The following is a 12,053-nucleotide window of genomic DNA, read 5'->3' on the forward strand; positions in this document are numbered from 1 at the left end:
TCTTAGATCTGTCAGTACACATAGATCTGGTTCATTTGTTTAACTGCAGCACAGTATGAATATAACATACTTTTACTTAGCTGTTCCCTAATTATTACTGGATATTTAAGTTATTTTCCATTTTTCACTATAACAACAATACAGAAATGATCACCGTTGCATATACCTTACTATGCAATGTGTGAATGATATTTTTAGGGTACGCTGTGAGAAGAGAAACTCCTGGAACAAAAGGGCTGAACCTTTTACATTCTGGCAGAGACTGACCGCCAAACTGTCTTTCCGAGTGCTCATTTCATATCATACCCATCAGCAATGTAGGAGAGCCCTGGTTCCTTCTGGTCTCACAGACACTTAATGTTATCAAGCTGATGAATAAAAAATGTTTTCTCCTTAATTTGCATGGCTCTGATTGTTAGGAAGATTGAGAATATTTAAAAAACAGTTTATTGGCTATTTGTATATTCTCTTCTGTGAAGTGTCTTTTCTCATTTTTTTTACTGAGTTATTTTTTTCTTACGTACTTGTTGGAGTTCTTTATATAATCTAGATTTGAATACTTTTTTTTAAAGATTTTATTTATTTGTCAGAGAGAGAGAGAGAGCGAGCGCACAAGCAGGGGGAGCGGCAGGCAGAGGGAGAAGCAGGCTCCCCGTTGAACAAGGAGCCCAGTGCGGGGCTCGATCCCAGGACCTTGGGATCATGACCTGAGCTGAAGGCAGACACTTAACCGATTGAGCCAACCAAGCGCCCTAGATTTGAATATTTTGTCTACTAAATATATTACAAATGTCTTATCCTAGTCTGTAGATTATCCTAACCTTGTTTACAATGTCAATTGAAGTTTTACATTTTGATGAATTCAAATATATCAATCACTGGACAAAGTATACTGATAATTACCAGGAAAGTAAAAATTGCATAATCATTCACCTCCAAGATGCTCAAGAATACCAGATATTTCTCCAAGGGCCTACATGCCTGGAGTATATGATTTGTCCCCTGGAGAAGGAATCTCTTGGAGAGAGATGATTATTTTTTTAAATGTAGTCTTTCCTAATTCAAGATTTAAAAAAAAAAAAAGAAGAAGTGCCCGAGTTTAAGACTTTATTCATTTATTTGTCAGAGAGAAAAAGAGAGAGAGCACAAGCCAGGGGAGTGGCAGGGGGAGAGGGAGAAGCAGGTTCCCTGCTGAGCGAGGAGCCGGAAGCAGGATTCGATCCCAGAACCCTGGGAGCATGACCTAAGCCGATGGCAGACACTTAATCAACTGAGCCACCCAGTCGTCCTGAGATGATACTTTTTAAACATATATTTTATGAAAGTCTAGACTTCTCTGGAGGTTAATCTTAATATTTTAAGGAATGACATCCTAATTTTTTCTCAATCTAAGTCAAAATTATCTAAATGATGCAACAAAAATTAACTAAAAAGCTATTAATTGATTTCGTATACATGATACAAATGAAATATTCTATGTAGTACTACTTCTGTAACTACTAGACACTTCTGAAATTAAGACCATTTGAAATTTTACTTTGTAGATATGTGTATGAAGATGTACAGCCTATTACGGCCACTAATTTCTGATAATGTTTTTCCATTTTGCAAATAATTCGTGTACTTAGTTTTATACTGATGTCCTTAAATTATGTTATATCATCTACTTTGGCAAAACATTTTTAATTAGGGAGCTCCGAATGTTGTAACTGTCAGATTTATAGTAAGTATTGACAGAACTGGCTATAAATAATTTCAAGCTGCAGAAACTGTAGTCATGTTTCAATATGTTATGGATACTGTTTATCCTATGATACAATCATGGACATATTTCAGAATTACTGAGACTGTTAGGTTTCACTACTACAGAACAGTAGTTCCTTATCCTAATGAAGGTAACAGAGTGAATTAAAAATGCACACATAAAAAATGGATACATCTCTCAAAGGTTCTTATGCCGCATAAAGTCATTAGGCTGTATTTCTGTACTACTACATTAACAGGGCTGCTAAAATTTAAACTGACGAAAACAAAAAGGCCTTCCTCAGTTGGACAGACTTCCTAAAAACTTATTCTTGAAGGGCATTTTACACTTTTATAACAACGTCCTACCTAAATTTCACAAATTATGATGGATAATCTCAGTTAAGTGTTTTAACTGAAAATAAAAAATGGTATGTCATATTATGTCATGAAATCTTAAAAAAAAAGTTGATTAGATATAGTACAAAAGCCTCTAGCAATGTGCTTACTACATAAAATCATAGCTAAATGCACATAAACATTTTAAATGTACTATAAATATCTATAAAAATAAATATTAGTATACACAAAAACTTTAAAAAAAAATACCATCTCAACTCATGACCTCATCTGCTGAATTGGAGATTTTAAGGATTTTTTGTTATTTTAAGTTCTATGATGACAGACAAATGTCTTCTGATGATGAAGAGCAAATTCTTTACAAATGTTAAAATATTTTAGTTCCCTGATAAATAATATTTATTTATCTGTAACAGGAATAGCTGTTAAGGTTAACTTCATCTTTCCTGAAGTGATATTTGTACATCTACTGGAAAGTAATTTTTCCTTGTTATTTATTTTCTTTGAGTAAGAGTAGTAATACCATGAATTATGTAATCTACAGTTAAAAATGTGTCCTGAGTAAATTCTAGCTTTCCTTATCTGTCCATGTCCTTCTTTCCATAACTTCTTGAGACTGAAAAAGGAACTTTTTAAGAATCAATCTCATCACAATGAGAATAATAATAGTTACCTGTATACAGAAGGTCACATTTTATAATACACCTTTATAACCAACTGGCCATCATTCAAGTTTGCCACAGCAAAGTTACTTTTTTAAAGATTTAAGCAATCTCTTATCATTATAATTAATATATTAAATACCATATTGTAAAATATATCATTGCTACAGTTTCATTAATTATAATAACAAAACTATAACCTAACAATGAGAAAGAAAAATACAAGTAGAGGTTATAAATATAAATACCTACTGGTACATCCTTCTTTTCTTTCCTTGAAGGGTTTGTGCCTCTGTGTTCATTCTGTTGTTGATACAATGAACCATCTCGTTCACCATTTAACTGGAAGGAACTCACTCCATTTCCTTCAGTGAGATGTTTAAATATATTTAAAAAGGATTAATTTTCATGAAAACTTTCATTCAGAAAATTATCAAGTAGGAAAGAAAAATCCGATCTCTCAGATGGTTTCTGCCTTCACTTGGGATCACCCAATCAGAAATATTTAGTACTCAAGAAAGAGGTCTGATACACATGTTCTGCTACTTATATCTCTATTTTCATACAGACAAATTTAAAATCAGGTTATGTCTAACTAAGCACATGTATTTGTGTAAAAGACAAAGAAATACTGAATATATAACTACTTTCAGGAAAGGGGTAATTTACACTATGTTATCCAGGAAACTTTAGTTGTTCTTTTTAAAATTGCTTCTTATGCATAATATGCAAGAATATAGTATTAAAACAGCATCTTCTAGTATTAATTTGGAGGCAAATACCTAGTAATGGAGACAATCACTTTTCTAAAAATGATAAAATGAAGAACTTAGACAGAGTACCCTCCTCTTTTTCTAAAACACAAGTAGCCTACAACCAAAACACACTGTCCTTGTTTGTTCAGAGTTCAGTTTCTTCTGCTGCCACGCTAAGATAAATGATGAACTGAGCATTCACAATTCTCCAAGAGGGAAGAAGTTAGATATGAAATGAGAAACAAGGACATTTGAATCCCAGAATGGGTCACAGGTAATCCTGTCATATAAACACTTCAAACCATGTGGCAAAAAGCAGAAAACATCTCTGTGGTCATTGTCTTCCTTCTCTCCTCTCTCAAAGGAATTTCAAATACTCTCTTAAAAGAAAGATACCCTCCATTTTTTTCACACAGTACTAAACCCTGGTAACATGCTTATCTCACCCTCCCTTCCCCCATTACCTAAAGCAATCGGCTTTTGTGGAGGTAATCTGGGCGGTGGTGGTCTAGGCGGAACTTGGGATGGTTTTGCTGGGCTCTCCGACATGGGACATCTCTTGATGGTTCCTTGATTATCATCATCAGTAGAATGAGTTTCCTGTGGTATGAATATGGACTTAGGCTGAAATAATACAGAAAAGGAGACCAAGGATTAAACAGGAAATTATTTATGTTTCATTCAAAAGGAAAAATATTAAACATTTTCCCTGAAGTAAATACCATTATATATCAGAGGCTTTCGAACTGTGTTTACTAGCTAAGCTCCAAGGTTGTTCAACTATCTGATTCAGATTATCTTACATACATCCTTAAAATGTGCAATAACGTGTTTTCTCAGAAAAAAAAAAAAAAGGCCTCTTAATTCCTTCACAAGCCTTCCTACCTAGACTTGCTAAATAAAAATATTCTGGTTCTTCTGATCTCCAATTTAAATGAGTCTCTCTTTATTTTAAATATTCAGGCTAATCAGATTTCAGTTCTTTATAAGGCTAAACTGTCTCTTTTAGATGACTCAATGTCTTTTATGTTAATGCTTAATCTCTCAGACTGGGGCAGGAGAAGATACCAATTAAAATTTTTATCATACTGGAGAATACTAACACAGCAATATGGAATGGCTAAGAAACTTTCTGTGCAGACAATGAAAAAACCTCCAGTCAGCTGACAGTTTGGAGAATTTATAAATTCTTATAAATGTGTCCCTTATTAGGAAGATTGCTCAGCACTTACCTTTTTGAAATTCTAATGTAAAACTAAACAAGCAAGTACAGTATTATTTACCTGCGTGAATCATGATTTTTTCAAAAGTATAAAATGAAAACAAAATACAAAATCTAATACATTAGATGCCAAGACTGGTCAGACTCCAATTGTCATTTATAATCCCTGATTTCAAACCTTAGAATTATAAATAGTTCAATTTTATAATTAAAATTTACTCTGCATATAAACTTATAAATTTTTATTACCTATATTAACTCATTTTATCTTTAAAAAACCCTTCAGTTGGAATAATTTTAGTATTTTATGATGCTTTTAACAAAAGGATTTTTTGCTAAAAAATTTTTGAAAATTACTGTCCTATTTTGTATTTTTAATGTAAAAGTACCTTCTATGATAGTTAATATCTATGATGATAAATCACTATCCATTAACCATTCTCAAGAAATCAATTACTAGTAGATAATATATTTTGAAGGAAAAAAAATCTTACAAAAAATGTGAGATTTCTAACCAGGTGAAATAATACTAACCCATTAACTTAATCATTTTCATGCACAAATTTCTAGAACTTATTTAGCATAAATACTAAGTGACAAGTTAGATAATTAAAAAAAGACAAACAAAAATAATAACAGTCATCTATATCATGGTTAGTCACTTGTTCATGGTTTTTTTTTTTTTTTTAGGCGGATCCCAAGTGAAAATAAGCCACAGAGAAACTATTAATACAGTACTAAAGTGGCAGAACAATCACACACACACCCACACCCACGTAATTCAAGTTGAAAAACAAACCTGCTTACCTTTGGTGGCAAAGGAGGTGGAACTTTCGCTTTCATGGTTGAACTATAAAAACATGAGCGTTTAGAATCAGAATTGAATTATTACTAAAATATAATTAATTTTTCAAAGATATGGAAGAAAACTTGCATAAACAAGTTCCCTTTTCTGAGATTATGAGTGTTTTCCAAAATACTCTGTGAAATGTTCAAGTTATACTGAATGAAGTTTTATTCAGAAGTAATTAAGGAGATATGCTTTCTTGGTTTCAAATTAAAACAGGAGAAGATAATTACAGTTCCAGTTTATATCAATTGGAAAGTAATTATTATAAAAACATAAGCAGCAATTAGTTTAGGGAAAAAGAGCAAAATGATATAGTATAAAAATATATTACAATGTAAGCTTCATTTTTACTGTTAGATATGAAATATCTCTGATGAAGCTCATCAAAAGCTACATATATTTGCTGGAAAATTTTAGGTAGAATTTATTTGATTGAAGCTAAAATTCATTACAACTCAGGACTGGCATTTTAGATGTACAAAAAAATGAAAAGATGATCGAGCATTAACTCTCAGATGAGGAAAGGGAGGCCCAGAGAGGCTAAGTGACCTGATTCAAGGTCACAGAGTAGTGAGGTACAAAGGAAAACCTATGCCTCCACGCCTCCAGCTGCTAGTCAGGTGTCACTCTCCCATGAAATTGCACCTTTCTTCAAAGGGGGAAAAAAAATCTAAAAAACTAAGTATCAATGCTTACATAAGTGAAAATATTCCCTCTTGAAAAATAGATTTATATCCAATGTAGGTGTTTATTTAAAACATAGCAGATGAAATTTAATCAACCAAGTACAAGCCTCTTTGTTTGTATTTGTAGTAATAATTATAGCATCTACCAATTACGAATTTATGACATTTCAAAATTCTTTGTCATGAGCCAGTGCTATGAACTGAATTTTGTCCACCAAAATTCCTATGTTTAAGCCCTAACCCCTAATGTGATTGTATTTGGACACAGGGCTTCTAGGAGGTAATTAAGGTTAAAGAAGGTCCTAAGGGTGGGGTCCTGATCCTACAGGACCTTATAAGAAGAGGAAAGGAGGTTGCTCCTTCCTCCTCTCTCTCTGTGTACACACTGAGAAAAGACCACTTGAGCAAGAAGGCAGCTGTCTACAACCCACAAATAGGGCCCCCACCAGGAACTGAATAGGCAGTTATTTTATCTTAGACACCTGAGACTCCAGAGTGTGACAAACTGCTGTTACTCAAGTCACGCAGTCCATGGTATTTTCTTATGGCAGGCCGAGCTAAGACAGACTTGCTTGGTACCAAGAAGTGGGGTACTGCTATAACAAATACCCAAATATGTGGAAGTAGCTTTGGATCTGAGTAACAGGTAGAGGCTGGAAGAGTTCTAAGGTACATGCTAGAAATATGGACACTAAGAGTGATCTTGGTGAGCAGCCAGAAAGAGGAGAGCTGCATGCAGGAGAGTTTCCATCTTCTTAGAGAATACATAATCCCCAACAGAATGTTGGTAGAATGTGGACGTTAAGGCCATCCTGCTGAGGTCTTAGATGGAAATGATGAACATACTATTGGAAACGGGAGGAAAGGGGATCCTTGTTACAGAGAGGCAGACAACTTGGCTGAATTATGCTCATATTCTAGTGTTTAGTGGAAGTTAACCGAGGTCCTAAGAGTGAGGTCCTCATCGGATAGGAAAAAGGGGAAGAGATTTCTGTCTCTGCATGCATGGATTGAGGAAAGCCCACGTGAGAACATGGTGAAAAGGCAGCCATCTGGCAGGCCTGAAAGAGACCTCTCACTAGGAACTAAACTGGCCTGCAGCTCGAGCCTGAACTTCCCAGCCTCCAGAACTGTGAGATCAATTTTTAAACCACCAGGCTATGGTGTTCTGTTAATGCTGCTTGAGCTAACACAACTAGAATACGGAAAGAGAAAGAAACTGTGGTATAACCCATAATACTATGTTACTAATGATATTAAAATTACTGGCAATATTAAGCTGTCAGATTTATGAAATCAAGTCAAATGACACATTTTCTTTTATCAAAAACAGAAAAAGAACTTACTGTTTAGATTCATCATCATCCCCTTCATCATCTTCTAAATGTGCCACATGCCCTCTAAGGACAAAGGATAATTCCACTGTCACTAAATGGACTTTACCAAAACGGCTTAAGAGTAAATTTTAGAAAATGCAGGAAAGGCCACTGCAAGACAGAATTTTATTTGCAGATTTGCAGGATTCAGAATTAAACAACAACAAAACAATCTTAGGCTACATGACAGAGAAGGGGGCAAACAGACTTTACTCATCTATGATATAAAGTATTTTAGGCTTAATTAAAAATCAAAATTACCGCTGATGTAATTCTTCTTCAACAGACTTCAGAAGACTCCTTAAAAGAAAACAAAAACAAAAACAAAAAATAATGTGAATAAATAAGCAAAGGAATACCAAGTACATTTTCATCACTTCAACCTTACCCAAAAATTTTAAAATTACTCTTTACTATTTACTAACATCTGCTACAATGATCTCTATACCATAGAACATCAAGTTATATTTAATAATATATCTGTATTTTCTGTTGCTAATGTCTTTATACATGTATTTGAAATGAACAAAATAAATCCTAATGTTTAGTGAAAAATACCAATTCAAACAGAGGACAACCCACCATGAAATGTCACAATAGGACTGACAAAACCATAATTGCAGGGTCATAGCCAGGGGTTTCCAGGATTCAAATTTTACCTGGAAAATTTTACCTGACACCTGAAATTATATTTTCTTTTTCTTAAAATAAGGAAGGTGACACACTTTAAAAAAACATGCTCTCAGGCAATCCTACAAAATGAAACTCAACATGTTGGATCTCTGCAAAAGCATGCATGCATGTGATGTGAATACATGAATGTAGTAGCACTTTGCTTTCACAGAAGACACTCACTTACCTGACGTATCTGTTCTCCAGTGGTGTACTGGCAAACACATTTACACTTTTGGGAGACTAAGCCTGTATTAGACCAGGTGCGAGGATTTTATCATTAGGAGCAATTTATGAAACTTTGATATTCAGGAATGTAAGAGAGCACTCGTGGCATTCCTGAAGTTCCCTTACTTCTTTTCACTGCAAGTTCATGCAGCGTATCTCCTATGTTACACTCTTCAAGCATAAAAACTCCGTAGCTTTCTTAAAGCCAATGGGATAGGGAGAAATATGGTTACTAATAGATTATTGAGGTAAAAGTGAGTCAATGGAAATTTACTCTCCTCCAAAGTTCTAAGGCAGTACCTTCTAATCATTTTCCCCCTCTGATATATATTGGAAAAAACTGCCCTTAGAATTATCAAAACATAAAACCAGAGAAACTGAAAGGTACGGTTTAGCTGGTATACGCAATTAATAGAATAGATTTTGGTCTTCAAATATTTTAATTAGGCCAGCTTACTGACAACCTATGGGAAAGCCATAAACTAACTGCAAATCCTATTTTGTAGATAAAAAAATTGAGGTACTTCAGTCAAATCTATCATCTAACTCACAAAGCTCTTCAAGGGCTAGCTCAAGGAAGGCAGGACTTCTGACTAGAAGCCGGATAGCCAGGTTATGAAGCAAAGACAGCCTGAATCTGAAACCTGCCTCTGTCCCTGTAAGCTGTGTGGCCTTCAATAAGTTACTTTGCAATGCTTCAGTTTCCATATCTATAAAACAGGAATTATAACAGTACCTACATCAAAGTGTTTATCTGACGATACACTGAATATCTTGGGTAAAGTGCTTAGAATAGTAATTTAGAATAGAGTAAGTACTCAATTAGTATTTTCTTTATTATGACTGACTGAGCAACATTTCTTTAAACTAGCAATTCTCAGTGTGGTCTAGGGATCTCTGAGGTCCCTTGGTCTCCTGTAGGAGGTCTGCAAGAACAAAACTATTTTCATATTTAATACACATACTACAAAAAAGCATTTACCTTTTGCACTCTTGTTCTTTCATCGAGAAGGAAACTCTGGAGTTTTCCAGAGATTACAAAATGCATAACACAACAGATTAGTAGCCGATATGAGAATGCAGCTGTCTTCTATTAAGCCAGATATTAAAGAGATTTGCAAAAAATATAAAACAATGCCACTTTTCTTACTATTACTTTGTTTCAGGAAAATAGCTGTTTTTCATAAATAAATGTTATTAGTGGGCCTCAACAAAAGTCTGTTGAATTACACTGACATATATAAAGACTATTATCACAATTATTTGCTGCTTCTAAGTTTCATGAAAGGAATCAAGTGGTGTTACAAGGAAGGTATCATAAAGAGGTGACATTTAAATTGGTCCTTAGTGATGAGTAATTTTTTTTTAATACACACAAAAAAATGTTATTTATAACATGTAATGAATATATTACTATTTTAAATAAGTAAATATTCTGAAAAGTTCTTAGTGTAAATTTCCAATACTATAAATATTGACAATTATAACCCATATAAACAAAAGCTTACTAGAGTCCTCAATAACTTTTAAGATTGTAAAGGGTCCTGAGACCAAAAATTGAAGAAGCACTGCTTTAAACTATTTTACTAAGTTAAACACAGTATCTCTGAAGTGTACAGTGGGCTTTTATATCATTTTGGAAGATATGAAAAACACTTCTTACACACATGACAACAGTTTTGGGGGGGCACCTCTTTTTTCAGTAGAGAATATTCAAATTTGAAAATAAGAGGGAAATTCAAAATGTAGTTTATTTTCAATTACCATATTTAATTGGATTTACATGGCATTCCACTTTTTAAAAAAGAATCTTCCTCAGAGTGTTAGATTCGCCAAGAATAAGAGAGAAAGGCTTAATAAGAACACAGAAAAGCAGCTAGCCTATGGCGAGGGACTCATGTAAATTTTTATTTATTTACTTGTAAATCTCCTACTATGTTACAGATATTTTGTTAATAAAGTTATAGAATTCACAAAGTTTTAATGAAAAGTAGGATATAGGATTTGCTTTTCAGGCTTTATAAAAGAGAAAATGAAACATGGCTAAATTTGCTAAGAGGTTCATTTACAGTAAATATTGTATCCTGAGAGCCCTAGAGAAATATGTGACACTGATTTGATCACCAAGATTGGGTGCTCTACAATAAACAGTGTCACTATTCACTAGTCCATGTGGATTCTTCTGTTATGGAAATTTTAGAAAGTGATCAACAAAATAAAACAAAAATGATGCCCACAAATACTGAATTACTAAGTCAATCTAAAATAATTTGGAAATCTGGATGAAAAGTTAAAAATGGAACAATATGCAATTATAGATTTAAGTGGTGAAGTGAAGAAACTGATATAGGGAAGTAAAAACCACAGCCAAAATATTTAGCATATTCACATTAGCTAAGAAATTCAGGCTGCTGGTTACTAAAATCTGAAATTGCCTAAATGGCTCAAAACAATCTTTTAAGTATTGTCCTGATTATATCTGAAGACAAAACAAAAAAACTTCTTATGTCTTTAAAACCAAAGAGCAGTTTTATTCACTCATATTCACTTGCTCTTACATCAACGATTACTTACTGAGTAAATACTACAGGTAAGGGCAATTAGTAAGTATTTATTAAACCCCAGCTGTCCTAAATGCTTTGCAATGATTACCACCTTTCACCCTTAGCACCCTACAAGGCAGGGACTAATTATAATCCCCATTTTACCAGAGAAAATTGAGGTAAATTTCTCAAGGTCACATAGCTTACAGGAAGAGGGCATTCTGATTCCAGAGCTGGCATTTACTATTACTACACTCAATTGTGCCAGGAACTGTGTAATTCAGTTACTCTTTTCACCATTATTTCAGTCTTCAGAAGAGACTTTATCTTTAGAATTTTTGCTCTACATTAAAGACAAAATTAGAAATAATTGTTTTCTTTTAAAAACAGTATTTTGTTGGTTTTAAATGATCAGAAAAGTTGATCCCAATAATAACAGCATTCAAAAGAAAAGAAAACCCAGTAAGTCAAAATACATATCATTCTGTTAAAACAAAACAAAACAAAACAAAACAACCAAACTATCTTAGTTCCTGTTTGGTCTGGAATAGGTAGAAACCCATAAATGGAAATCTGTCTGCCTGATCACCTATGGAGAAAGCAGGAAATCCTGTGAGTTTTAAAACACTGCCTAGTCACAAGAATAAAGCAGACATATCAGTACAGTAAGAGAAGTGCTACATCCATGCTCATGTCACATGTATGTATATACCTGTACATGAAACACAGCCAAAGGTCAAACTTTTGGCCAACCTACCTTGCCAGTGATTCGTTATATAGAATACAGTTCCTTAAGCAGGGATCCAATTAATCAAAAAATGAAGGTTGGGCAAATTATTAACATTTTACCTAGCCAAAGTAACTATATACTATGAAAATGTCTAACAATCAGAAATTAGACAATGGGAACTAAGGAATCTGGAAAAGCATTTAGTGATGGGCTATATATTTTTTTG

General features: G+C 33.7%; 1 protein-coding gene across 2 annotated transcripts in view; it reads right to left on the reverse strand.

Moving 5' to 3' along the window:
- MAP4K3 (mitogen-activated protein kinase kinase kinase kinase 3) overlaps nucleotides 1-12,053 on the reverse strand; it is a 187,134-nt gene that overhangs the window by 31,511 nt on the left and 143,570 nt on the right. For both annotated transcript variants that reach the window (XM_021697774.1, XM_021697772.1), the window contains 5 exons: nucleotides 7,916-7,954; nucleotides 7,625-7,678; nucleotides 5,550-5,592; nucleotides 3,985-4,144; nucleotides 3,018-3,130 (listed from right to left, as the gene is read on the reverse strand). In XM_021697774.1, the coding sequence (XP_021553449.1) occupies nucleotides 3,018-3,130; nucleotides 3,985-4,144; nucleotides 5,550-5,592; nucleotides 7,625-7,678; nucleotides 7,916-7,954 (409 nt within the window). The remainder of the gene's footprint in view (nucleotides 1-3,017; nucleotides 3,131-3,984; nucleotides 4,145-5,549; nucleotides 5,593-7,624; nucleotides 7,679-7,915; nucleotides 7,955-12,053) is intronic.

The sequence above is a fragment of the Neomonachus schauinslandi genome, chromosome 10 (genome assembly GCF_002201575.2).
Source record: "Neomonachus schauinslandi chromosome 10, ASM220157v2, whole genome shotgun sequence".
In the NCBI taxonomy this organism is placed as follows: Eukaryota; Metazoa; Chordata; class Mammalia; order Carnivora; family Phocidae; genus Neomonachus; species Neomonachus schauinslandi.